Source organism: Dreissena polymorpha, chromosome 9 (genome assembly GCF_020536995.1).
Source record: "Dreissena polymorpha isolate Duluth1 chromosome 9, UMN_Dpol_1.0, whole genome shotgun sequence".
In the NCBI taxonomy this organism is placed as follows: Eukaryota; Metazoa; Mollusca; class Bivalvia; order Myida; family Dreissenidae; genus Dreissena; species Dreissena polymorpha.
The window spans coordinates 42,270,878-42,296,488 of NC_068363.1; the positions used below are offsets into that span (position 1 = coordinate 42,270,878).

Genomic DNA, 25,611 nt, shown 5'->3' on the forward strand with positions numbered 1-25,611 from the left:
TTCATTATAAATACATTGAACAACACTTCTAACCCGACTCGTTCACAATGGTCAAAACATTTTAGGGGCTCAAATTCGAGAAGTTATAAATTCCCCCGTGGTTGTTTTAAAATTTTAAATTTAATGTTAAAATTATATTTTAATCCCTTAACATATTAACATCCTCAAAATATCGTTACTTCATTATTTAACATGTATTATTTTAATAACGTACCACATATATTCAACATTTGAAAATGATGTGCTGCTTGCATTACATGAATGTGTAGCTAACTCATTGGTCAACGTCATACAAACAGGCCGACGTACAATGCTATTGTATCAATGAAGTTTCTGCAAACTGTCATTTAAATAATATGCCTTACATGTAGAACCTGTTGTGAGGTCATAATGCACAAAAAGCCTGTGTCCGAGCTCAAAGGTCAATCCCACCCTCATTAACTCACCGGCGGACCGGCTAGCTCAGTTTATAGAGTGCTGGACTTCTAATTCGCGAATCGTGGGTTCTTTCCCCGGACCGGTCGCATACTTGTGTTTCGATTGGTACTGCGTGTGATGCAGCTAAGAACTGCACAGAAAAAGACATTCGCCATCTTTGATATCTTTTATTGAACTCTTTACCTTTCACCAACTCCTACCACAATCAACGCCGTTTATCTTTTTTAGCTCACCTGATTGCTTAGGTGAGCTTTTGTGACCGGTCTTTGTACGTCGTATGTCCGTCCGTCCGTCCGTAAAAATTTGCTCGTAATCACTCTAGAGGCCACATTTCTTGTCCCATCTTCATGAAACTTGGTCAGAAGCTTTGTCCCAATGAAATCTCGGCCGAGTTCGAAACTGGGTTGTGCCGGGTCAAAAACTAGGTCACTAGGTCAAAAAAAGAAAAACCTTGTAAACACTGTAGAAGTCACATTTCATGCCCGGTCTTCATGTAACTTTGTCAAAATGTTTGTCTTAATGATATCTTGTTTGAGTTCAAAAGTGGTTCCGATCCGTTGAAAAACATGGCCGCCAGTGGGCGGGGCAGTTTTCCTTATTTGGCTATAGAGAAGCCTTGTAAACACTGTAGAAGTCACAATTTTTGCCCAATCATCATGAAAGTTGGTCAAAACATTGGTTCAATTGATGTCTCAGACGAGTTCGAAAATAATCGAGATCAGTGAAAAAACATGGCCGCCATTGGGCGGGGCATTTTTCTCTATATGTATATAGTGGCAGTTTTCCCTATATTGCTATAGAGAAACCTTGTAAACACTCTAGAAGTCACAATTTTTGCCCAATCATCATGAAAGTAGGTCAAAACATTGGTCTTATTGATATCTCGGACGAGTTTGAAAATAATCGGGATCAGTGAAAAAACATGGCCGCCAGTGGGCGGGGCATTTTTCTGTATATGTATATAGTGAAAACATGTGAACACAGTAGAAGTCACATTTTTGGCCCAATTTTCGTGAAATTTGCTCAGAACATTTGTTTCCTTGATACGAGAGTTGAGTTCAAAAATGGTTCCGGTCAGTTGAATAACATGGCTGCTGGGAGGGGGGCAGTTTTCTCATTATGCCCCCCCCCCCCTTTCGAAGAAGAGGGGGTATATTGTTTTGCTCATGCCGGTCCGTCTGTCCACCAGATGGTTTCCGGATGATAACTCAAGAGCGCTTTTGCCAAGGATCATGAAACTTCATAGGTACATTGATCATGACTCGCAGATGACCCCTATTGATTTTCAGGTCACTAGGTCAAGGGTCAAGGTCACGATGACCCGAAATAGTAAAATGGTTTCCGGATGATAACTCAAGAACACTTATGCCTAGGATCATGAAACTTCATAGATACATTGATCATGACTTGCAGATGACCCCTATTGATTTTCAGGTCACTAGGTCAAAGGTCAAGGTCACGGTGACCCAAAGCAGTTAAATGGTTTCCGGATGATAACTCAATAGCGCTTTTGCCAAGGATCATAAAATTTCATAGATACATTGATCACGACTCGCAGATAACCCACATTGATTTTCAGGTCACTAGGTCAAAGGTCAAGGTCACGATGACCCGAAATAGTAAAATGGTTTCCGGATGATAACTCAAGAACGCTTAGGCCTAGGATCATGAAACTTCATAGGTACATTGATCATAACTCTTAGATGACCCCTATTGATTTTCAGGTCACTAGGTCAAAGGTCAAGGTCACGATGACCCGAAATAGTAAAATGATTTCCGGATGATAACTCAAGAACGCTTAGGCCTAGGATCATGAAATGTCATAGGTACATTGATCATGACTCGTAGATGACCCCTATTGATTTTCAGGTTACTAGGTCAAAGGTCAAGGTCAAGGTGACCCGAAATAGTAAAATGGTTTCCAGATGATAACTCAAGAACACTTATGCCTAGGATCATTAAACTTCATAGGTACATTGATCATGACTCGAAGATGACCCCTATTGATTTTCAGGTCAAAGGTCAAAGTCACGGTGACCTGAAATAGTAAAATGGTGTCTGGATGATAACTCAAGAACGCTTTTGCCTAGGATCATGAAACTTCATAGGTACAACGATCATGGCTCGCTAGATGACCCCTTTTAATTTTCAGGTCACTAGGTCAAAGGTCAAGGTCACGGTGACCTGAAATATTAAAATGGTTTCTGGATTATAACTCAAGAACGCTTATGCCTAGGTTCATGAAACTTCATAGGTATATTGATCATGACTCGCAGATGACCCCTATTGATTATCAGGTCACTAGGTCAAAGGTCAAGGTCACAGTGTCAAAAAACGTATTCACACAATGGCTGCCAAGGTCACGGTGACTCAACTAAGGAAAATGGTTTCCGGATGATAACTCAAGAATGCTTACGCCTAGGATCATGAAACTTCATAGGTACATTGATTATGACTCGCAGATGAAATAATGTTGAAACTTGACCAGGATGTTTGTCTGGACAATATCTAGGTCAAGTTTGGCATTTGGTAAAGATTGAATGAACCGACTCCTCTCAGGTGAGCGAACTAGGGCCATCTTGGCCCTCTTGTTTTAAAGATATTTCTTGTTTACAGTAACAAGCCGTCACGATGTCGGTGATTATACGCCTCCAGGGTCTATCCTGGTCGGCAAGCGCCGCTGACATCCGGAACTTCTTCAATGGTCTGAGCATCCCGCCAGGCGGTGTCCGCATCATAGGGGGCGAGAAAGGCGACGCGTTTATCGCTTTCAGTACGGACGAGGATGCGCGCCAGGCGATGATGATGACCAGCAAAATGCTCAACGAACTGCCAGTGCAGCTGTTCCTGAGCAGCAAGACGGAGATGCAGAATACAATTCTGCAGGCTAAGAACGCGGCAGAGAGCCAGCCAATGGAACAGCAGATTCCGCAGCAGCAAATGCAAACCCCGGGCCAGCAGACTGGTATGATGGGTTTACCTCAAGGTCAGCAACTACTTCCCGGTCTCGGTCCTTCGACCGCTACGGCGCCAAACACACCGCCTGTTTCCAACATTCCTATCAATCAATCGACTCTCGCCTCGCTGAGTCAACTGTCAGGCTTGCTTCCGAGCAACATCACGCAGGCGCTGGGTTTCTTAGCGAACGCTAACTTAATTCCGACCACTACGTCTAACGCAGCGCAGAATAACGCAGCGCCGAATATGCCAGTTAATGCCTACCCTGGCAGTTATCAGTTCGACAGAAATATTAATTCTGGGCAGCCACTGAATGCTGTCAATACGCAAGGAAATTTTAACAATTCTAGTAGCTGGAATCAAAATTATTCTCAAGATCCACGAGCTATGCAAGCGGCTCCTTTGCAAAATAATTTCCAAGGATGGGGTCCGAATAACCAGACAGGCGTACAGTTTCATCAGCCATCTGACGTTCATGATAAATCCGGTTCTTTTTCCGGTCCGCGTTTGACGTCCCAAATGAACACTCCTAACGAATCACTTGACGTCAATAAGACGAAAACACTGTCCGATTATGTTGATGAATTCGGCCGGAATAAACCCATTGATAAAGTACGGTCGGAAAAGGATGACCGCCGGGATAGTAAAGAACGCGATAGATCGCGTGACCGCTCGCGCGAAAGGTCGCGTTCAACTCGCGACAGCCCACGCGATAAAGACCGCGACAAACGCGACAGAGATAGGGACCGGAAGGGTGACTCTAAGAGACGCGATCCAAGGTCTTCGTCGCGTCGAGAGCGGGAACGCGGTCGTGACCGAGATGATGACAATCCGCGACGAGGCAGCGATGCGGACAAGGAAAGTGACAGTGAATCTGGTCGTCGAGCAAAAAAGCGTTCTTTGTCCCCGTCAAGCAAAGATTCTAAAGAAAAAGACAAGAAACTGCAAACAAGTCGACCTGGAGATTTAAATGCACAACCGCCTGGTACCGAGGCAGTAAATTTCAAGCAGCATAGTCAACAGAACGTTATTCAAGGCCCCCTAGTATTATCTTTACCATCAAGTGTTCCTGGACAGCCGTCATTGTCCGCGACGCATCCGCTGTTTCCGGTCACCTCACATCCGCCTGACCGAAGACATATTGCGCACGGAGATCATCGGGCTCCACCTGCACTTAGTTCTTCCCAGCCCTTACTAATACCATCCAATACCAGCATGCCACCAGCCCAAAATTTACACGCAGAACACATGAACACGTTTCCGATGCAAAGAGCGCCCGGAGGCCCGCCTGTTCGTCCTAATGGTCGAGGATTTTCACCAGCGCCCGGTCAGAGATCAGGTTTACCGCCTAACGAACCCGGCTTTGGTTTGCGCGACGAAATCGGTCCGCCTAGAGAAGGCATTGGTAACCAAATACCACCCTCTGATCGACCACCATTCGGTCGTGGGCGAGGAGAAAGAAAGGCGCTGCTTCCTAACCCAGATGGGCCTGGAATAGCGCCAAATACGCCGCTAACCGAGCGTCAAGATTTAAGAAGGCCGCCCGGTCCAATGGATGGTCAAAATTTCGGTCGTCCGGGATTTCGAGGTTCGAATGACGGTCAGCCTCCTTTTGACGAAATGTTCGCGCAAAATATGGATCGTGGAGAGCCCCGCTTTGGGCCAGACACCTCGCGACCGCCTCCAAATTCCAATGACGGCCCGTTGTGGAATGCCAACAGTCGAGGCAATTTCCGAGGTCCACCGGATGCCATTGGGCTGGATGGCGGGCCGGTGGATAGGTTTTTAATGGATCGTGCGCCTATAGACGTAGACGTTGACGAACGAGGACCACCAAGGGACTTGAACAGGCCGCCATTCAATGGTATTGTTTTTAATTTGGCTATTTTAAAGCCACAAAGGGGCATTTCGACGGTTCATGCAGTATTGTATTACAAAAAAATATATATTTTGCCACGTATTTATTTTAAGGGACTTCTTACCATAATTTCTTATAGTTTAAAAAGATCTCGAAATTTTATTTAAAATAATACTTAATAATATCACTTACACAAAGAAATAAAATTTTGAATAAATAACTTTGTCAAAACCAATGTCGCTTATACACGTTGTTTTTTTTTTTGGCTATATTATCAAATGAAAAGCATTACAAACGCTCTGTCTTACAATTTAGATTGATGATTATCAGTTACCGTGCAATAATTTTAAACTTTTCTAAGTAAGCAGTGTAATTTTGCTTTTTGGAAAAAAAATGCAAACGTTATGTTTTGCAGCTATGACATTCTATTGAAAATTGTCATTTTGCCAAACTATGAACACGACCCTTAATTCTCTTTTTCCGATTTTATCAATTTCGTTGATTCTTAATTTAATTTAAGCGTTAAACAAAAGAACATTCTTTTTTTATGCCCCCGGATCGAATGATCGAGGGTATATTGTTTTTTGCTTGTCTGTCATTGTATGTGTGTGTTTGTCACAAAACATTAACCTTGCTCATAACTTGTGCAATATTGAATATAGTAACTTGATATTTGGCATACACGTGTATCTCATGGAGCTGCACATTTTTAGTGGTGAAAGATCAAGGTCATCCTTCAAGGTCAAATGTCATTTTTTTCTAAAACAGCTGCCGTGAGTTCTAAAACAGCTGCCGTGAGGCCTCAAAGCGGTGCATGAGGGGGGCATTGTGTTTAACAAACACAGCTCTTGTTTTAATATGTGTCTATATTGATGACAAGAACATCTTTTATGCAACTTGATATGCAATAAATAACGTGTATTATAATTTTGTATTTGTTTGGTTTACTAGCATAGTTTTGCTATTAAGATCAATTTATATTGTGGTTATCTTACCTGTGTGCTTCAAGTAATTCCAAACACAAAATTCCAATAATCTTTGTCGAGCATTTATACAATTTAAAGTAACATAAAAACTTAAAATCAACGACCATTTCGTACAATATTTCGAGAAAAAAAAGTAAACACTTAAAAAATTTGATATTCCTTCTAGCAGTAGCTAAAATTTCAAGCTATTTGTGGTATGGTAACAGAGAATTAAAGAGATACAAAATGCTCTTTTTATTTTTGTGTGGAGCACTTTATTCCAATTTAATTTCCCGCAACGATATCTATCCATACACGCAAGAACACTAACTTGGTACACGAACATGTGTTGAATATATTGTCCCGCAAAACAAAAAAAAGAGCATTTTGCATCTTGTTAAATCTATGTTACTAGGCCTCATCTAGCTTGGAAATGTTGGCTATTGCTATAATGAACATTTATTTTTTATGTGTTAATTTTATATTGTCGAAATATTGTACGAAACTTTTGTTGATTTTGAGGGTTTATGTGCTTTAAACACAAATAAGTAAAACACAACCAAATAATAGCTACATGTATACACATGTCTGTCAATTATTGTTGACGAAGCCAAAGCTATATAAATTGCAGTAGTCCTATCCATAGCTATACAAATGACTGTCACTGACAGAAGTCATATCAATAGCTATACAAATAACCGTCCCTGACCGTAGTCATATCCATAGATATACAAATGACTGTCACTGACCCTAACTAGTAGTCATATCCATATCTATACAAACGACTGTCGCTTACCTAAGTCATATCCATACACATGACTGCCACTGACTCTAGTCATATCCATAAATATACAAATGACTGTCACTGACCCTAGTCATATCAATAGCTATACAAATGACTGTCACTGACCCTAGTCATATCCACAGCTATACAAATGACTGTCACTGACCCTAGTCATCTCCATAAATATACAAATGACTGTCACTGACCCTAGTCATATCCATAGATATACAAATGACTGTCACTGACCCTAGTCGTATCCACAGCTATACAAATAGCTGTCAGTGACCGTAGTCATATCCATAGCTAGACAAATGGCATTCACTGACAGTAGTCATATCCATAGCTGTACATATGACTCGCACTGAACCTAGTCATACCCATAGCTATACATATGACTCACACTGACCTAAGTCATACCCATAGCTATACAAATGACTTAAACTGACCCTAGTCATACACATAGCTATACAAATGACTCACACTGACCCTAGTCATACCCATAGCTATACAAATGACTCGCACTGAACCTAGTCATACCCATAGCTATACAAATGACTCACACTGACCTTAGTCATATACATAGCTATACAAATGACTCACACTGACCCTAGTCATACCCATAGCTATACAAATGACTCACACTGACCTTAGTCATTCCTATAGCTATACAAATGACTCACACTGACCTTAGTCATACCCATAGCTATACAAATGACCCATATCTAAGCTATACAAATGACTCACACTGACCCTAGTCATACCCATAGCTATACAAATGACTCACACTGACCCTAGTCATACCCATAGCTATACAAATGACTCACACTGACCCTAGTCATACCCATAGCTATACAAATGACTCACACTGAACCTAGTCATACCCATAGCTATACAAATGACTCACACTGACCCTAGTCATACCCATAGCTATACAAATGACTCACACTGAACCTAGTCATACCCATAGCTATACAAATGACTCACACTGACCTTAGTCATACCCATAGCTATACAAATGACTTAAACTGACCCTAGTCATACACATAGCTATACAAATGACTCACACTGACCCTAGTCATACCCATAGCTATACAAATGACTCGCACTGAACCTAGTCATACCCATAGCTATACAAATGACTCGCACTGACCCTAGTCATACCCATAGCTATACAAATGACTCACACTGACCCTAGTCATACCCATAGCTATACAAATGACTTAAACTGACCCTAGTAATACACATAGCTATACAAATGACTCACACTGAACCTAGTCATACCCATAGCTATACAAATGACTCACACTGACCCTAGTCATACCCATAGCTATACAAATGACTCACACTGACCCTAGTCATACCCATAGCTATACAAATGACTCACACTGACCCTAGTCATACCCATAGCTATACAAATGACTCACACTGACCCTAGTCATACCCATAGCTATACAAATGACTCACACTGACCCTAGTCATACCCATAGCTATACAAATGACTCACACTGACCCTAGTCATACCCATAGCTATACAAATGACTCACACTGACCTTAGTCTTACCTATAGCTATACAAATGACTTAAACTGACCTTAGTCATACCCATAGCTATACAAATGACTCACACTGACCTTAGTCATACCTATAGCTATACAAATGACTCACACTGACCCTAGTCATACCCATAGCTATACAAATGACTCACACTGACCCTAGTCATACCCATAGCTATACAAATGACTCACACTGACCCTAGTCATACCCATAGCTATACAAATGACTCACACTGACCCTAGTCATACCCATAGCTATACAAATGACTCACACTGACCCTAGTCATACCCATAGCTATACAAATGACTCACACTGACCCTAGTCATACCCATAGCTATACAAATGACTCACACTGACCCTAGTCATACCTATAGCTATACAAATGACTCACACTGACCCTAGTCATACCTATAGCTATAGCTATACAAATGACTCACACTGACCTTAGTCATACCTATAGCTATACAAATGACTCACACTGACCCTAGTCATACCCATAGCTATACAAATGACTCACACTGACCCTAGTCATACCCATAGCTATACAAATGACTCACATTGACCTTAGTCATTCCTATAGCTATACAAATGACTCACACTCACCCTAGTCATACCCATAGCTATACAAATGACTCACACTCACCCTAGTCATATCCATAGCTATACAAATGACTCACACTGACCCTAGTCATACCCATAGCTATACAAATGACTCACACTGACCCTAGTCATACCCATAGCTATACAAATGGCTCACACTGACCCTAGTCATACCCATAGCTATACAAATGACTCACACTGACCTTAGTCATACATATAGCTGTGTAAATGAATGTCACTGAACTTAGTCATATCTATAGTTATGCAAATGACTGTCACTGACCCTAGTCATTTCCAAAGATATACAAATGACAGTCAATGACTGCAGACGGTATTTTTTTACTATTCATTGTTGAGAATAATTCATTTGAGTTTTTAGAACGCTTTTAAGTATAGATTGGTTTGTTTTAAACGAACATTTTAACAAGAATAGCACGTAAGCCATCCTTAAGTATTTAATACTTTTGATAATCAGGTAGTTATTTTCCACAGGCCCACTGGAAGAGCGACCTTACAGCGGCACGCCCGGCAGAGGGCGCGGAGAGCGACCACGATTCGAGACCCCGTTTTCCGGTGGAGGAGGGCCAAGATTCGCCGGCTCACGAGCGGGATATGACATTTCTAGAGGTAGAGGGACTTTCAATGGACCACCGGGGAGATTTGAAGGTCCGCGGTCGCGGTTTTTAGGGCCAACAGAAAAAGAACTGCGGTTTGATGATCGTCCCATGGACGGCCCTCTCGAACGCATTGACGGTCCACCGGGACGTTTTGATCGACCACCAGAGAGGTTTGACGGACCGCCCGATCGTTTGGATGGACCTCCTGTAAGGTTTGCACAGCCCGTGGGTCGATTTAATGGACCTCCTGAGAGATTAGATGGGCCACCGGGACGATTCGATCTATCAGGTCGTCCAGATCTCTTTGACGGTCCGCCTGGTCGGATGGACGGGCCGCCAGGAAGAATGGATGCACCACCAGGAAGAATGGATGGACCGCCTGGAAGAATGGATGGGCTGCCTGGAATAATGGATGGACCACCTGGAAGAATGGATGGACCACCTGGAAGAATGGATGGGCTGCCTGGAAGAATGGATGGACCACCTGGAAGAATGGATGGACCACCAGGAAGAATGGATGGACCGCCAGGAAGAATGGATGGTCCATCTGGAAGAATGGATGGACCACCTGGAAGAATGGATGGACCATCAGGAAGAATGGATGGTCCATCTGTAAGAATGGATGGACCACCAGGAAGAATGGATGGTCCGCTTGGAAGAATGGATGGTACACGTGGCCTAATCGATGGACCGCCTGGAAGAATAAATGGACCACGTGGCTTTATGGATGTTCCACGTGGTCTGATGGATGGACCGCCTGGCAGAATTGACGGACCTCCTGGCAGAATGGACAGGCCGCCTGGTCTGATGGATGGTCAGCCTGGCAGAATGGACGACAGAGACATATTTGAGCAGTTACCGGACAGATTCGAAGGATCGCGAGATAGATTTAATGGTCCGCCATTGCGATTCGACGGACCTCCGGATCGTTTTGACGGGCCTGCAGACCGTTTTGATGGTCCACCAAACAGATTTGAAGGCCCTCCTGACCGACTCGACGGCCCACGAGACCGATTTGATGGCCCTCGGGACCGATTCGACGGCCCTCGGGACCGATTCGACGGGCCTTTAGATCGCGATATGCATCGTGTTGGCCGATTTGATAGAAGTGGCCCTCCGCCGGAAGGGTTTAACAGAATGCCAATGGACCATGATGAAAGAATCATGGGTCCTGCAGAGATGGACGATCCTCGAAGCCGGCGTGGTGACGATCGACTTCGCTCATTCGATGAGTTCACTGACAGAGATGACAGAGGCTTGGACGGGCCTATGAGCCAGGACGATGGCCGAAGATTTACAAGAGATAGTGGTGGGTACAATCGAGTAGGATTTTAACTAAACGTCCGATTTCTGGAGACTTAAATGTTTGCAAGGTGTTGGGTAAATAATTCCTTGTGTATCGGTGATAGATTAGATGATGTGCGCGAACCTGTTTTAAAAGTATGCATGGAATTATAATTGTATGGGCGATTATGAATCTGATAGAGATAATTGAACACAATATGTTTATTTATGTATACAGTATGAAAAATGTTTGCATTTCAACGTTGTTGTGAAAGGAATTTGCGTACCTTCCAGATGTACCCAGAGTGGAACGATTTGACGATGGGCGCCATGGACGACCCGATGAGCGGCGCACTGGTGCTAGACCGCGGGAAGATCGGCGACCGGAGGAAGAATCTGGTGTCCGATTTCGAGACGATAAGAGACCAGAAGGCGAGTCCGATAGACGTCGTTCGGATCGCCGTCCCGATGAAGGTCACTCCAGGACGTCTAGGCGATCCCCAGACAAACGTTCAAGCGATCTGACAGGCCGCTTTTCGGATCGCCGAGGTAGCGGACGCGATCGCTCAGATAAAAGCGACAAGAATGACAGTCGCAAGAATCGGGACAGGAGCGATGTTCGTGATTCAAAGGACGGTAAACGTAGTGAAACAAGTGCTAAACGCGAAGAGAAGTCTCGCGAGGAGTCAAAAGCATCGGATTCTGCTAAAACTGATTCAAAAGATAAAAGCTCTAGCAACAGTAAATCAAATTCAAGTGACTCTCAAAAAAATTCAAAGGAGACTCAAATTAATTCGAACGTAACACATCAGAATACAAACGCCATTCAAAAGAACTTAAGTGACACTCAAAAAAATTCAAATGACACTCAAAAGAATTCAAAAGACATTCCAAAGAGTGAAAGTGTAAAAACTCCGGCAGACCCAAAGCCTTTAATAACGTCCACAGCAGCGGACGCCAAAGGTAAAAGTGTAGACAATACTTTGAAACAAGATTCCAGTGGTAAGCCAGGTGATGCGCCATGTTGCATTATGTTGTCAAGCATCGCACACGAGACATCTTACAAAGACATTCGACGTTTCTTTAACAGCTCAGAAATACCACCGAAAAATGGTATAAAAATCTTAAACGATGAGAACGGAAAACGAATAGGAAAAGCCTACGTTTCATTCGCGAATGACCAATCGTTTAAGAACGCTCTAAAGCAAGATAGGCTGAGATTGCGCAATATTCCAGTTGTAATTACGCCCGTGACGAGAAAGGAATTCGCCGAGGCGGTAGATTCGTTTGTTCCGGTGGAGGATTACGATAGAGCCAAAGAGATAGACATGTGCAATACTATGGCCGCCACCTTGCGAACTTTAAAGGGTGACAGTGACGCCAAGGGCCCGAAACCCGGGAATGAATTTGTGCTGAGATTATCTAAGCTGCCAGAAAACACCACAGCCGACACGGTGAAGAAGTTCTTTTCGGGGTTGCAAATCTCGAAGGGTGGAGAAGCCGTGTTCTTGGAATCGGACCGGAAGAAAACGTGCACAGGTGTGTGCCTGGTGGAATTCGAAACTGAAGAGGCATTAAAACTTGGCTTGAAAAGAAAAATTTTCAATGGAATTTCAATAACCAGTGAACAAACGGACAAAAAAGCTATCGAGGCTCTGATAAGTAAAATGAAAAAGGAACTGGAAGCTGAAACTGAAAACAAGAACGGGAATGCTACTGCTGTTGCTAAAGAAACTTCTCTGGTCTCTGTGCAAACGAAAGACATTAGCGTACCACCAGATATGATCTTTCTCCGTCTGAAAAACATTGTGGGCCTTAAACACTGGGATATACGGCCCATATTTGATGGCCTCGGCGTTAAAATCATCAATGTGCAGGTGGCGCACGATGCCGTGGGGAAACCGCTTGGCGAGGCATACGTAGAATTCGATACCAGCTCTTCAGTTAAGAAGGCCCTTCGGAGAAACAACATATTTTGTAAAGGTCAGAAAATCGTTATGGACTTTATGACCCGAGCCCAGGCGATAGAGAATCTACGAATTTGCAAGCAGGCGCTCAAACCGGAATCCCCCACGCGCTCCGACGTGTTCTTCTACGTGAAGGCATCGAACTTGCCAAAGAACGTTACGACCGGCGAACTAATGGCGTTTCTGTCGGGCTTTCAGCCAGCTCCCGAGTCCATCAGGCTTAACATCGGAGAGGGGAACCAGCCGCCGGACGCCAGCACGGCGCTCATAGGGTTCCGGATACGCGAAGACGCAGAGGCGGCTGTGGTGGCTAAGGACCAGGAGATGCTGAGAGGAAAGGCCGTCACCCTGGCTAAGATTATTTTATAGGTAAGACACGTTGCACTACTGGCTCTGCTAAAAGTTAATAGTTTAAATGATAATAATCATTAATGAGAACAACAAAAATTGAAAAATTATAACCATTAAAATAAAAAAATAAAAATTATTATTAGTTTAGTAATAATTTTAGTCTCATTTTTTTCGGACGGTATCTCATTATGACAAATCAATGATTAGTAATAATTTAAGTCTCCTTTTTTCGGACGGTATCTCATTATGACAAATCATTGATAACAACATAAGTGATCTACACAATTGATGTATGTCTATCTGATTTTAAGGTTCAAAAAGGATAAATACGTACTTACATACATTTAAAAAAATTCTAATATATATAAAAAAACACGTATAAGTACATTTATTAGTACTGTTCATTTACATTTACACACTGTTCTTAATAAATTACAGTAAGTGCAAATCACGCGAACAGCACATAACGTTATTTTGTATGTTATTTATATTTGTAGAGTAAATCAAAGGCTGCATTAATTGCGGCAGTGTTGACAAAGTGATCTTCGGGTGCTGTTTGTTTTAAGAATCAGATATATGGCTGTTGGCGGTGAAATTCTGGGTAGAATTTGAGAAACTCGATTCCAGAAGATCCAGTGAAGGTAATCACGGGCAAATTATTTGAAATAACACTGAATGGCAATGTCAACAAATTGACATCTCAGTTTGAAAATGTTGAGAAGGAAACGTTATGATCCAGTTTGCCCATGTAAAGAAGGGAACATGTTGATTGGACAGCCAATGCGTTTCCTGGAATGTACATATATCAATAAAAAAATTATAAAGGGACCCAACAGAAGTGTCAATAACTTTATAAGTGAATGGTTTTCAATGGTGACAGACCTATCGAAGATAGGATACACGGATGATGGGCAGTAATACCAAGGCATTCATAGAAGAGTGGACAGATACATCAAGGAAGTGATAGAATAGAGAATTGAGAGATGACATGGAAATACACATATATCTGAATACATGTTTGTTTAGACTGTTTTATTAAATCGTCGTTATTTAATAGTAAATGTTTTAGAGACTTACGTTTATTTTAATTGTTGGTTTTGGTAGAGAATCGATTCTTAAGATCAGGGGCGCATTAAGGAAAAGGGTATATACGCAGTTTCAGTTTATCTTACGATTATCCAATTTGTTTTATGATGTAAAGGTTTGTTGTTTAACTTGAATTAATTTTTTTAAGAATTGTGAGGAAATAATACAGTTATTTCGTTCAAATTATAACGTTATAACACAACGTTGGAGCCGTGCGTTGTGCACGCTACGGTTACGGTTTACATTCGGGAACAAGTAAACAAGTGAACACGTACAACTTCCACATACTTTTCACGGTTATTTGTCGTTGTTATTTGCCGATTCAGCAATTTTCTAATAAACCGCCGTAGAATATGTTTAAATCCCGTTACTTTATTTTACTGAGTAACCGGTATTTTTGACCACTGTCGTCTGAGCTGTTAATCAGTTTTTCGGAGATTTTTGTATTATTGATTCTTCATCGTGTACCTTTTATGTGTGTATATATAAAACAATAAAGGTATTATTAATCTTCTAAACTCAAAAGGTCACGCAATGGTGATTTGTACTGTTGTTTTATTCTTGTTGTTAGTTTAATTAATCTTTCAGTTATAATAAATGTTATTAAGCAAATACATTTTGCAATGTAATGATATGTATATACTATACATTCATTCACAGGAAATTTTACGATTCAAATAAACATCAAAATGGTGAGATTGTGAAGTTAAATTAACTATCATCATGAAAGCTTTGTAGGCTGGCATTGCTTATTTTGATATTAAGTGTATGTGAAAGGGTAATATCAGGGTGTGAAATTGTAAGAAATTGTGGCCATTTCATTTATTTATACTAGATTTAAAAAAAAAAACAGTATTCTGCGTTGGGCCTGTTTCTTTGTTTTTGTTTTTATGTGTATGGATATTTACGAGTTGGCCTCGTAATAATTATGCGCTGTAAATATTCATAATGACGTCACATCTGTATAAAGATTGTCATTTACAAATTACAATAATGAGACTCATTGTCATTTATTTTGCACATACTGTTTTGTACAAAGTTGAAAGAAGTAAACGAATAAAAAAAATCAGGATGGTCAGTTTTCTGTTAAACATGTGACTACGTACGGACTTCTTCCGTACAATGTGGTTTAAATAGATCGATGTGAATTCGATTCACATACTGACAGCGTTTAAATTGATCAGCAAACAAGATACATGTATAATGATTGTTCTCGAACGACAGAAGATCATACAATATTGGTTATATCAACCACTGCTTTCCTTGCAATAGCGGAGGACGAGAGGGCGGTTCGCTAGATCTGTGTGTCACTTTGGCCATTTCCGGCATCTCGTAGATTAACTACGAACTGAGGACATGAATGCATTTGTAAACTGACTCCGCGTGTCATTGAATATGTTTTCTTCCTTTGTACGCAATACTTATTCAAGATAAAGCTTGACTCAATACGGAAATGTTACACAATTTCAATAGCATAATGATAACATAATTGCAATTATATGTGCACCACATCAGGAAACGAACAATGTAAAACACGGGCCAAGATTCGGTCATTTGAGAAGTGGTTGTCGATATATGTTTTAGCCACTTTGCTTAATAAGTATATAGAAACTACTTTACCCTCACTGGCAATATAGAATCCGAAGATTTTTTTTACACTTTTGTACTCCTATAAAAAGTTTTATTAATGGTAAAAGTAAAATAAATTATATTGACCCTATATCAATTATCACTTGTGGTGAAGGTGCAGCACGGCCTCGAACCTGATGCCACTCTACCACGAAATCCCATTATAAACCAGCAAATTCGTTGAATTGATATCCTCCGCCTAATACTAATAGATTGTGTTTATGGAAGGGTGAAAATCCCTTGATATACGTTCTTAGCATAAGTCATAAATAAGTGTAGGGTTGATTTGTTATGCATTACCATTTTCCTCATTGATATCCTATATATCTATACACCCGTGATGTTTCATGTTGAAATCGTGTAGCGTAACTGAGATACAGTCTTGAAAAGTTAAACCATACAAAAACAACAAAGCTGTAAGTTAAAAAAAAGTGTAGGGATATTATTCTTGTTCGTGGTACTTCTTTCCATTGATTTCTACACACCCATAAAGTGCCATGTTAAAACGTTGTATCATATCTGAAATATAGCCCTGAAAAGTTCCATCATACAAAACAACAAAGCGCAATATAAACTCTTATTAAAAAGTAAAGACGGGCTCTTTAGCATGGCACTTCTCCTCATTAATATCAATACATACATGAAGGTTTATGTTTAAGACTTGCATGGTATCTGAGATATAGCCATGAAAAGTAACAGCAAATAAAAATAAAGGCCAGTTACTCTTATTTAAGAAAGTGTATGGTTATGGCTCTTGTGAATGGCATTTCTCCTCATATCTATAGTTTTATGTTGATATCAAGTTTCTGAGATAAAGCCCTAAAAATTGTGTGACTTTTGGGAAAGACGGACGGACGGATTGACAGACTGACGGACGGTTAACACCAATTCTATATTTATCCTCCTTTGGCGGTGGGGGGAAACAAAAGACGCAAGCGTATTTAAATTACCGTAAACAGGGCATTTCGCTCCTATCTTGCCTTACACAAGGATCACCCAAATATACAGGGTGGCTGATTATTTTTAGTAACTGAAACATAAAGTTTTGTATGATGAAATTAAACAAGTAAATAAGACAGTGTGACTTAAATTTACAATAAGATGGTATCGTGGCTTGATGTGCCATTTATTAGACGTAATGAGGTTTTTAAAGACCCGAGTCATGCAAATATGGGTCTTATCCAATATGCTACCAGCGTAACTCCAACCCAGCCTGCGTATCCGCGCAGTCTTTTCAAGATGTTAATACTGAGGAGAATACTCAAGAGATACCACGAAACCTTGCAAGCTTTTTATAGAGAAAAGCATAGCCCATGACAAGACTGCGCAAGTGCGCATACTTGGCTTGAGCTATGCTGGCCACATATGCCATAACACCAATTTCCGCACGATGCGGATGTAATTGTGTTATTTGACTGCGTGGAAAGAACACCAGCGTCATTATAAATCAAAGTACTGACAGTACTGGTGTGACGATGCTTTTGAAGAGGATGGATATAAAACATCAATTTAAGTCTATCTATACCACCACAGTGTATGTTGATACGAACATTTGGGTACGATAAAAAATTTGGGTACACAAATTTTGGGTACGAAAAAAAATTAGGTACGAAAAAAAATTGCGTACGAAACATTTTTGGTACGAAAAAACGTTTAGGGGTACGGGGAAGTAGTACCCGTGGGTAACTTGACCCATTGAGCGAAACTGGGAGGCGGGTCACATTCTTGTTCATTAAGTATGGCAATACCTTCATGATGATTCTCGAAAGTAGGTATGAGCACATAGCCGGACCATGTGAGCTCAATCGTATGAGCACTTGACTATCCGAGTTCGCCCACGAACATATGGATAAGTTAACTAATAGCGAAATGACCTTATACATGCATATGCTGAAATCTAACAATCGAACGAAATATCAAACATGGTATGTACACTTAGGTGGTTGTGTAATTTCTGTTAGAATATCGTATTCAATATGTAAATTTTAAATGATTGTGCCCGCACTTGAGTTTGTTGCCTTGTTTGAGTCTATACGCGCCTAGGCTGCACCCAGTCTGTGTATTTGTGTTTTTCCAAGGTAATGAGTTACCTCCGCGCTGAGGCTGCATAATGTTGGGACCCGGAGTGTGTCCAGCACTCCTACATAATAAGATTAGATTGAGGACAGTTGGGACGAATTTTGAATGATAGCTGCACTTTCCAGCTATTTGTTTTGTACTGAAATACTTTTTAATTTTTTATATGGTCAAATGCTGCGTTTGGGATGAGATTATCCGGAAAAAAACACCTGTCCGGAATGGTGACCACAAAACAGACAAAATATAACATTGCGCCGGGAGCGGGAATCGAACCGGTGTCGTAAAGGTGAAAAAGCGAACGTCCTTACCACTGCGCTAGCGGGACGAACAATTAAGCCACAAATGTTGTTATATCTATATATATCATAGCAGTGCAGCGTTTACAATTTGCAGGTTCGAAATTGTTCGCATTCTTTAGTTTTGTGATCACGTAAAAAGTTAATATAATATGTTTTATTCGCAATTTATTTACTAAATCGAGAACAAATATCAAACAAAATGGAGAAAACTATATAGTTGTTTCATTGGTCCATAAAAATAAAATGGATGTAAAATTACTAATTTTAAATTAACGTTCTGATACACTTATTGAATCTGTTTCCCCAGGATATGCTGTTCTATTAATATTTACCGTTATCAACACGAACGACAACTCTGCTAAAAGAATGTTATCAATGAAAATCAACGAGCAATCTCCTGCGCAGTGGCGAATGCCAAGGGAAGTAACTGAAAAATCGAGTTATCTCAATCGGACTAGCTCGGTCTTTTACATAGGTTCCCATTGTGAAGAATTTTTTTACTGGTTATCAAACCTTAGACGACGCTGTTCCAGCATCGTCAAAAAGCAACATACCATGTGTTTCGATGCCGAAGACATACATTAATAATTAGTCGTGTGAGGACACATACTAGTTGATCTCACGTTCTAAAATTTGTATCTACAAACACTATAATGTAGCTAATATACGTGAACTTCATACAAAACATTGCATGCGGTCGATATGCGTCTAAAAGTGAACAGGTAATGTCGTGCAATGAGATTGATTTATTCGAACATCTATATAAGGCCAGACGCAATTTGTGTTCAGAAATATGAATGTTCATAGTCATCGTATGCATGTCCTCGTCTCGTGGTACACCCAACTTGTGAAACTGATTTTGAAAACAGAATCATGATGCGGAATAAACAAATACGTTGCGATAGTGTAGTGAAAATGGTGTCCGCCTTGCGACAGAGTTCCTCGTCGATAAAACCGGGCCGGCTGGCTCAGTCGGTAATGCATTGTTCGATACTGGGCAAGGTGGCTCAGTCGATAATGCTTTGTTCGATATCGGGCCGGCTGGCTCAGTCGGTAGTGCAGTGTTCGATATCGGGCAGGCTGGCTCAGTCGGTAGTGCAGTGTTCGATACCGGGCCGGCTGGCTCAGTCGGTAGTGCATTGTTCGATACCGGGTCGGCTGGCTCAGTCGATAGTGTATTGTTCGATACCGGGCAGACTGGCTCAGTCGATAGTGAATTGTTCGATACCGGGCAGACTGGCTTAGTCGGTAGTGAATTGTTCGATACCCGGCATGGTGGCTCAGTCGATAGTGTATTGTTCGATACCGAACAGGCTGGCTCAGTCAGTAGTGCATTGTTCGATTTCACACATCAATTGCCAAATAAAGGCATACATATGTGCATATAGTACTAGTATACCAGCTAACCAAAGAAAAGTACGGGTGTGTTATTTGACCGCCGAAACATCACTGAAATACTGTTGAAACGACGCAAACAAACTCAAACTTGCTTGAGTACTCGGGTAAAGTTCTCAAGGTGTTATACCCAAGATGTATACCCCCGACGTAGACTCCAGACGTATACTCCCGATGTATACTCCCGACGTTAACCCCTGACGTATACTCCCGACGTATACTTTCACCTACGTATACGCTTGTATACGCTCGATGAATACTACCGGACGCCGCCCGATGCTACAAAATGACCCGGTGTCCGTGCGATCATCGGCCGGGCGCCAGTCCGATGAGCGTAAAAGTGCGTCGTCCGCTGATCGGTCTCTTTGTGTGACTGATCTCTTCTTTCTCCTACTAGACCCGTTAGACTGAGTCACGGTATTTAAGCAATTTACTTACATGATTACCCAATGAGCGAACGACACAAACACAGCATATGTATCCATGTTTCGATTTATATACACCCACCCCCTCTGGATCCGCCTTTGAATATTGTTACGTAGTAATCTGCTTTCAACATTGTCGTTTTAGTAAACTAAATAATATCGTTAGCATATATCATTCTGATGATAAAATTGAATAACTGAAATGTTTCATAAATATGTTCAATAATAGACTTTACGTACTTTACATGTATTTCACTCTGTTTCTAATGCTTTTTGAAACAAATATTTATAATGAAATCCTCAACAATTATTGTCATACATTTAACCATTGTTGTAAGTTTGCATAACCTTAACTACATTTTGGCAATTCTGTTTTCTCGCTACATGTACGTATCTTAGGAGGAGTGAGAATAGATCAAATAACGAGGATTTAAAGAATATAGAGACTTTCGATATTAATATCGTTTTCTATTGGTATTTAAAACGTAAGGCATATACAGTGCATATGCGTTGCGGTCAGCCTGAGGGTAAGGCACGTGCTCTCTTGTGCTCTACATGATAAAACTGACCATAAAGCTTGCGTGTAAGAATAAATACATGACTCAATGCGGATAGGTAACACGCATTCCAAACTCGATAATTTGAGGAGTGATTTTCGGGAGATTTCATATATAATTTGCTTTATTCAAACTGTATAAACTTGTTGACACCCACGGGTAAAATAAACAGTAGTACCAGACGAGAATTGTTAACAGTTACTAGTAGTTCGTTTATTAAGTCTTTTAACGTTATATATTTTAATATATAGTATTATTAATTATTAACATTAGTATTATTACTATTTTAAGTAACTGAAACATAACGTTTTGTTAGATAAACTAAAAAAATAAAATAGAATTATAAAGTGCATAAGATAAGTTTTATATGAATCGCACTTTATTAAACATTAAACATACATTTAAATCCACAAAACGCGTGAGAAAATAGTTAATTTGCCGTGGTGTCTTAATTAAATTCTACATTTCTGTTGACAACCCCAAATTTAATAGAAACATATATCCAAATGCTATTAAAAAAAGGTTAGATTCTACTAAAACACTCGTAATCATGATCTGGGCTTCGTATAGGCAGTCATCATCGTGTACTGGTCGTGGTAACCCGGTGTCTTAGATATTTTTCTGTCTTCTCACCCAACTTCCTTCCTACTGCAGACCTCATGTCTCTCTGTCTCTCTGTCACTGTCTGTCTCTGTCTGTCTGTCTGTCTCTCTCTCTCTCTCTCTCTCTCTCTCTCTCTCTCTCTCTCTCTCTCTCTCTCTCTCTCTCTCTCTCTCTCTCTCTCTCTCTCTCTCTCTCTCTCTCTCTCTCTCTCTCTCTCTCTCTCTCTCTCTCCCTCTCTCTCTCTCTCTCTCTCTTTCTCTCTCTCTCTCTCTCTCTCTCTCTCTCTCTCTCTCTCTCTCTCTCTCTCTCTACTTTCATTTCTCCCGCTCTTTATATCCTCCTACCTCCCTATATCTACTCTCACTCCTCTCTCTTCGTCTTGTCTCTACATTCACACTTTTCTCTGTCTGTCTGTCTGTCTGTCTGTCTGTCTGTCTGTCTGTCTGTCTGTCTGTCTGTCTGTCTGTCTGTCTGTCTGTCTGTCTGTCTGTCTGTCTGTCTGTCTGTCTGTCTGTCTGTCTGTCTGTCTGTCTGTCTGTCTGTCTGTCTGTCTGTCTGTCTGTCTGTCTGTCTGTCTGTCTGTCTGTCTGTCTGTCTGTCTGTCTGTCTGTCTGTCTGTCTGTCTGTCTGTCTGTCTGTCTGTCTGTCTGTCTGTCTGTCTGTCTGTCTGTCTGTCTGTCTGTCTGTCTGTCTGTCTGTCTGTCTGACTTAGCTTTGGGGGTCAGTCTTATGGGTGGGGGGGGGGTAGGCACGTGCTTTTAGTGCGTGCTCCCGCGGTAAAACCTGCCCTGTAGCATGAGCGTACAAATTAATACATGACTCATTACGGATAGAAAATAAAATTTCACAAGCACAATAACTAGAATAATGATGACAAGCATATGTACACCACACCAGGTACGATAAACACATAAAACGAGCGCCGAGATAGCGAAAATTTGCTAATGTGAGATATGGTTTTCGAAAGTAAATTTGCTTAATAAGTCTATATAAAATGGTTAACCCCCACGGGACATGTAGTACCAGAGAAGAGTTTTTATAGTTATTTTGTTAATTAAGTCTAATTATAAAAAAATATTTTAATGTTTAAGTAAAATAAATAATTAAGATATTGTATCCAATAAGGTACAGTGCAGCCTCGAACCTGCTACACAAGGTATTGCGATGCCAGTGCGCTACCACTAGACCATGAAATCCCCGTATAAAAAACGACAGACACATGCGTATTGAAGTTTACCGTGAACATGACATTTCACACCTTATCTTTGTTTACAAAGGGTTCGTTTGTTCGAAAATCTAAAGGCTGAATGATCATTATTTATAGTAACTGAAACATAGCGTTCAGTTGGACACATTTTAAAAATAAAATTGTAAAAAGTAGCAGAAGAGGTACATACAACTGTCGCTTGAGTACATGTAATATGCATTTTAATCCAGAAAGAATAATTGTGATAAAAAAGTAAATTTGTCGTGATGCCTTAATTAAATTTTACTTTTCTGTTAAGAAACCAAAACTTAATAGAAAAATATAGCCTAATGCTACAAAAGGTTACCAAGCACGTCGACATCATGAGCTGAGCACATCACACAGTGCAGTCCGCTCTTGCGGATCTTATCTCTGTCCGTTGGACAGAGTTACTCGGGCTCTAAGAGTCCACCATAATCGGGTACTGGTCGTGGTAGCCCGATGTCTTTCGTATACTTTTCTCTTCTCACACCACTTTCTTTGCTACGTTCATTCTCAATTTCTATGCGCCCTTCTCTCTACTAGCTCACTTGTTTGTTACGTTTTCTGTCTCTCTTCTCTTTTCTCTGTCTCACAGTTTTCCTTTCTACTGTAACTCTTCTCACGTTATTCCATCTCCCTTTCTTTCAATCCTTTGTTTTCGCTATATTCTTACTCCACCAGTTAACTCTCACGTCTTTCCCTCACTCACTCTCAATTTTCCCGTTCTCTACCCTATTTTAACATTCTCTCTCTCGCGCGCGCGCGCGCTTTCATATATTCATGCATTCATTCATTCCATGTAACAATCTTGTTTAATTTAGCAGCTTTTTCAATACCGTATTTTTATTTTGCGATAAGCGCCTAAGTGAATCCAACTTCGCTTTTATTTTATCGATTACGTTTTATATCGGTTCATTTAATCCAAATGGCGAGGGGTAAATGCTGATTCGCTTTTATTATTTTTGTAATCTGTACACTATCATTTCATCAGTCAGTGACTCATCCCCGTCAACTTTAAACTTTTCCTAAAATATTTCATACATAGCATTTCGTAGTCAAATTCCAGTTTGAGATTAACATGTACAGTTGCCTACCTTCGATCTTTCAATATTGTTTGGTACGGAGGACATGTGAAATTTGGGTGGGAAGCTCACAAAATGACAAATTAATAAAAAAAATACATAATAATAATAATAATAATAATAATAATAATAATTAATAATAATAATATAATAATAATAATAATAATAATAATAATAATAATAATAATAATTATTATTATTATAATGATGATGATGAAGATGGTGATGGTGGTGGTTGTGGTGGTGGTGATGATGATGGTGATGATTGATGACGACGACGATGATGATTATGATGATGATGTCGATGATGATGATGATGAAGATGATCATGATGATGATCTGTCCTGAAGATTTTTGGAACAAACCATAATCCTATGAATTCGAAAACAAAAACTAATACAGTGTTAAATTTATACATCGCAATGTTTTATCGGAGTATAGTCGCAAACCCTTCGATTTATAATACATTTGATAAAACTTTTGTTCAGTTCACTTTGTCAAATCAATTATGTCAACATAAGAACCGCGAATAGATCAAATATCGATAAAACGGCGTATCGGTTGTCGTGGTGTGGAGTGTGATTAATTCTAAATAAATGTTTGTTGAATGGAGTTTAAATTTTACTGTTTCATTCGTTTCTAAATTTTGTTAAACGTTTTAGATTGCGTGTTGAAAGAGGATTTACGGTCATAGTTTTCTGATATATTCACGACTTCATGTAAGTGCGTAAGTACACTTTTTAGATAAATTGAACGGTATTCATAGTATTTTAATTTTGTTAAGTTTAAGATCACACAAAATAAAAACACAGACTTGTAAAGAAGAAGCACACTTATTCGGTGTAGCTTTTGAATCCCGCTTTTCACCGTAAATGACTTTTCAATAATGCCAGCAGACCCGAATGAATACATTAAAATATTTAAATTGCTGATATGAGAGAAATACCTCAGAACTTTGGACACTGCGAAGGTGTACAGCGTATAGGATGGTCAGTGTAAAGAATTCCGAGACTACTCTTTGCATGTTCATACGACAAATAGATGCTAATTTTTGCCCAGTTACAATTACACACTAAGATCAATCTGGCAGAATTTCAGGGTCAGAACGCGATCGTAATAAACCCTCCGCAGGATAGGTTTATGCAATAAATCGTCAGCTGATCCATAGTGGGTGAGTACTCGGTCAATAAATCCTTAGGCGAAGCCATTATGTATTATCGATGAACGTTGATAACACAGCTTTCACGATGAGAAAAAAAAACACTACCGAAATAATTAAGTGTCATGATATCAAGGCAATCGTTAAATTATTTAACCACAAATGTTTTACTACTCAGTATGGAAATCGTTCCCTAAAACCCGAATAGGCTGTCGAAATTTGCCAGTTTGCAATAAATAAAACAGTTTGACTTGAACTTTCTATCGAAAAGTAGTTTGCTAATAATCAATTTACAAGACGCAATGAGATTTTTAAAGACCCGCGTCATGCGAAAATGGTTCTTATGCCATATGCGGCCAGCGTTACTATAACGCTACTCGAAGTCTGGTCAAGACATATCCACAAAGCCTTGTATGATTGTATAGCAGACAGCTCCTGATCAGACTGCGCGATTGCACTAGGCTTGAGCTACGCTGGCCGAAACGCCATAAAACCCATTTTAGCATATAGCCGGTCTGAAAGTATGATTTAAATGCGTAGAAAGAAAACTGCGTGTTGATGAAGTATCAACATACCATATATTTCGATGGTAAGGAAATAAATTCATTTTAAGCCTTTTTAGGACACATTTTATGTGATCTCCCGTAGTAATTTATTTTATCTACGAACAGGTTTGGTTCGTTTAAATATACGT

General features: G+C 40.3%; 2 protein-coding genes across 7 annotated transcripts in view; both read left to right on the plus strand.

Annotated features, from left to right (window-relative positions):
* The window catches only part of LOC127845363 (uncharacterized), a 51,371-nt gene extending 35,836 nt beyond the window's left edge, over window positions 1–15,535 (plus strand). For 3 of the 6 annotated variants that reach the window (XM_052376228.1, XM_052376227.1, XM_052376229.1), the window contains 4 exons: window positions 3,055–5,260; window positions 9,649–11,082; window positions 11,352–13,393; window positions 13,873–15,535. In XM_052376228.1, the coding sequence (XP_052232188.1) occupies window positions 3,070–5,260; window positions 9,649–11,082; window positions 11,352–13,393 (5,667 nt within the window). In that variant the 5' untranslated portion in view covers window positions 3,055–3,069 and the 3' untranslated portion in view covers window positions 13,873–15,535. The remainder of the gene's footprint in view (window positions 1–3,054; window positions 5,261–9,648; window positions 11,083–11,351; window positions 13,394–13,872) is intronic. The other 3 variants (XM_052376232.1, XM_052376233.1, XM_052376230.1) reach the window with 3 other exon arrangements.
* Window positions 15,536–24,279: 8,744 nt separating this feature from the next.
* Window positions 24,280–25,611, plus strand: part of LOC127845989 (CBY1-interacting BAR domain-containing protein 1-like) — a 73,813-nt gene continuing 72,481 nt past the window's right edge. Inside the window, exon 1 of the mRNA XM_052377169.1 lies at window positions 24,280–24,485. The gene's annotated coding sequence lies outside the window, so the exon portion shown is untranslated. The remainder of the gene's footprint in view (window positions 24,486–25,611) is intronic.